Genomic DNA, 3011 nt, shown 5'->3' with positions numbered 1-3011 from the left:
CCGGAGAGGGCTTCGCAACTTTGCCAGGAGCTCCTCCAGCAGACGAATGCTGATCATTCTAGCAGGGGAGACGTTGCTTGCGCTTCTTTGATTCGAGAGGACTCTTCCGGTCGTTCATTACACGTAAAGCAAACGGGGAGACGCGGAGGAACACGTCTTCAGTGGTGGCACGACGTTTTGTTTCTGATCAACTGGGATTTGAATGATGTTGCCGTGTGCAATCTTCTTCATATCTTCTCGCGAAACAACTCTATCCAACAGGTAATTCGCAGATGCTTCACAGTGTCTGTCGATCGATTTCTCTTCGCTATCCTTCGTCGCATTCTCACTGTCCCTAAACCTGCTGCCTTCACCCATGGGAGGCAGGCAGCAGAGCAAAATTATGCGTCGGGAAACCGGACCAATCCGAGCTTCTGGCCCTCAGTGCCTCCATTTGCCAGCGAAAAAGAGGCATTCCAACTTGATCTCGTTCGCTCCTGTCTCTCTTTTTTCTGCCACCTTCTATTTCGGACGTGGGCATCTCTGGCGATTACACTAGAAGATCCTGTAGCGTTCCTCGCCAAAGGCAGAACCCCAACACGTTTGCAGCAAAATGAATCTTTGGGAAATGAAACTTCCTCGAGATTCTGTTGCGCCTGCTGTGTATGTAACCGCGCTGCGTTGACTCAGCGTCAGTTTTGCTCGATACACAGTCACGGCGGCCGGGCTCTGTGGGACGTCGTGGCGAAATCTCCAGGACTCGTTGGACACTGCTTCTTTCCTCGCAGTATCAAAACCAGTGAGGAAGTATCTAATGTATCCTTGGGAATGAAATCACTTCTTCTCCCGGGCCTCCTTATGGTCTGGAGAGATCCACGCTTCCCAGTTGTCTTCCCTACTGAATTTCTTCAATCTTTTGACTCCCTTATCCATTACACACATCGAGAGGAACTTCAGGTTCTTCGCCGACAGCAACGCCAAGCAACAGCTCGGTTCCTCGGCTCACAGACATGGTCTTCTCTAGGAAATGCATCTGCGGCCGGAAACTGTGGAGGTACGGCGAGCACAGGCCGATCCACTATACTGAAACTCGGTGTCATGTCTCTCTTTCTTCAAGCAGAACACGCGTTCAAACGAGGAGACAAAAGTATGGAGACGACACTCGGTGGAGAGCTCGGCTGCAATGACGGAGCCACCGTGAGGTTTCCGGATGCTACGGCAGAGACACGGTATCTTGACGTGGCAAGGACTGTTACGTCTTCTGCTGCTGAGGCACTGAGGCCGTTCCACGCCGCATCGCTTTTAAGGCGTTATGGCTCGTCGCGCCTTCCCAGAAGACTTAATTCTGAAACTGCAAAAGAAATATCTGAGGCGCTCAGCGCTGTGCTGGATGAAGAGTTTGAGGTGTCGGCGCAAATGAATGCAGCGCGCGAAACTGCTACCGACTTTGTCGCCTCCGTGTGCCGATGGCTGTGGGGCAGTCAACCACACACGACTGGGAGTCGGCGAGAAAAAACGCAGGAAGACTCAAACATGAGAGACGGCAAACCGCTGTGTCCTGAAGAGGACGGAAGCGGGGTGTGGGTTTGGCAGTTCGGCTCATGCGTCAATGGGTTTTGTACAGTCGCCAGCGATGTTGATATATGTGTTCTTCTCGCTGGAAGCGCAACGCAGCTACGAAGGGTATCCGGTGGACTTGCTGACATCGGAATTTCTGCTTGTGAAGAAGCAAATCTGAAGAATCAACTCGACGAAGTCATGGTTTCGTGGCACGGCCACGACACAGAGTACGGACAGGCAGAAAAAGCTGTTCGACTTCTTGGCGAGGTTCTAGAACGCATTAGAATCGCCCAGAGCCTTGACGAAAATTTCGAATCAGGAAACGAGGGAGAGGAAGAGGAAGGTGAAGGACCACCGCCTGCCTCAGAAGAGTCGTCCGAGAGAAAAAACGAGCATCCGTCTTGCCTCAAAGTGGTTGGAATTGAAACCATTCATCAGGCTCGCGTTCCAATTTGTAGGATTGATTTTCTGTATGGCACTTTTGCTCGATCTTTGTCGACATCACGCAGGAAGGGCACCTGGTCCTGGCAGCCTGTGAAAGCAGAAGTCTCGTTCAGCAATCGTCTCGCGATTTTGAACTCTCGCTATATTTGCCGTCTCGCAGCCCAGACGCCGCTGAGCTTTACTCTCGCTGCTGCTGTGAAAGTCTGGGCTCAACGGCGAGGAATCGCAAACGCTTACCGAGGCTACTTCTCCTCTTACACCTGGCTGTTGATGGCTTTCCACTTTCTGGCTTGTCGAGAACGGCCTCTGATTCACAACCTCCTTTGCCCTCTCCCTCAAATGCTAAAACGGGTAATGTCAACGGCGGTGAACGTGAAGTGTTGAGAGGTGTGGTGGGGTGCCCGTGGGGGAAACGTAGGCAAAAGTTCTCATTAGACAGGGAAGCGTATCTGCTCGTGATGCACATCACAGACACGATGACCGTCTTTGTAAGTGACAGCGATGTTGGTGTGGCAGTCGAGCCCGAACCAAAATATCCCTGCGGTGGACCACTCCCTTCTGCAGAACTCTGTCCCTGTGCTGGATGTCTACACAGGCTAACATGTCCGAGCCCGCGGTGGATTTTTGGAACGGTGTGGACAATTGTTGGTTTCTTGATCCGTGGGTCTCTGCCCCGGAACAACCAAACTCTCGCATGAAAGAAACTCTTCGACAGAGCGCGTGGCGTCCCGACGGAAACCATTCCTCCTCGATTTCCTCGCCGTCGTCCCCTTCCTTTTCGTCTGGGGTCATGTGCTCAGGCAGTGGCGCTGTCGATCCGGCGTCGAATATTTCTGCCGCAGCCGCGATCGACGGCGGGCGGGCTCTTGCACAGCTTCTTTACGAGTTCTTCCGCTTTTACGCCTACGAGTTCAATCCCTATTCTCATGTCATTTCACTCCGCTACAACTCGCCTCCCACTCGTATGCCCACTGCAAAGGCCAAGGCCGGCGATTGTGTATGGTCACCTAGTCCAACTGTCGAGAAAG

At 52.7% G+C, this 3011-nt stretch overlaps 1 protein-coding gene across 1 annotated transcript; it reads left to right on the top strand.

Moving 5' to 3' along the window:
• Positions 1–807: 807 nt before the first annotated feature.
• NCLIV_042580 (conserved hypothetical protein) lies at positions 808–2367 on the top strand (the record flags this gene model as incomplete). The annotated part of the gene is made up of 1 exon (XM_003881175.1): positions 808–2367. One exon carries the CDS (start codon positions 808–810, stop codon positions 2365–2367), a length of 1560 nt encoding a protein of 519 aa, XP_003881224.1.
• Positions 2368–3011: the final 644 nt, after the last annotated feature.

This window comes from Neospora caninum, chromosome IX (assembly GCF_000208865.1).
Source record: "Neospora caninum Liverpool complete genome, chromosome IX".
Classification (NCBI taxonomy): domain Eukaryota; phylum Apicomplexa; class Conoidasida; order Eucoccidiorida; family Sarcocystidae; genus Neospora; species Neospora caninum.
The sequence above is the reverse complement of the archived record's forward strand: the minus strand, read 5'-3'. Positions and strand labels throughout refer to the sequence as shown.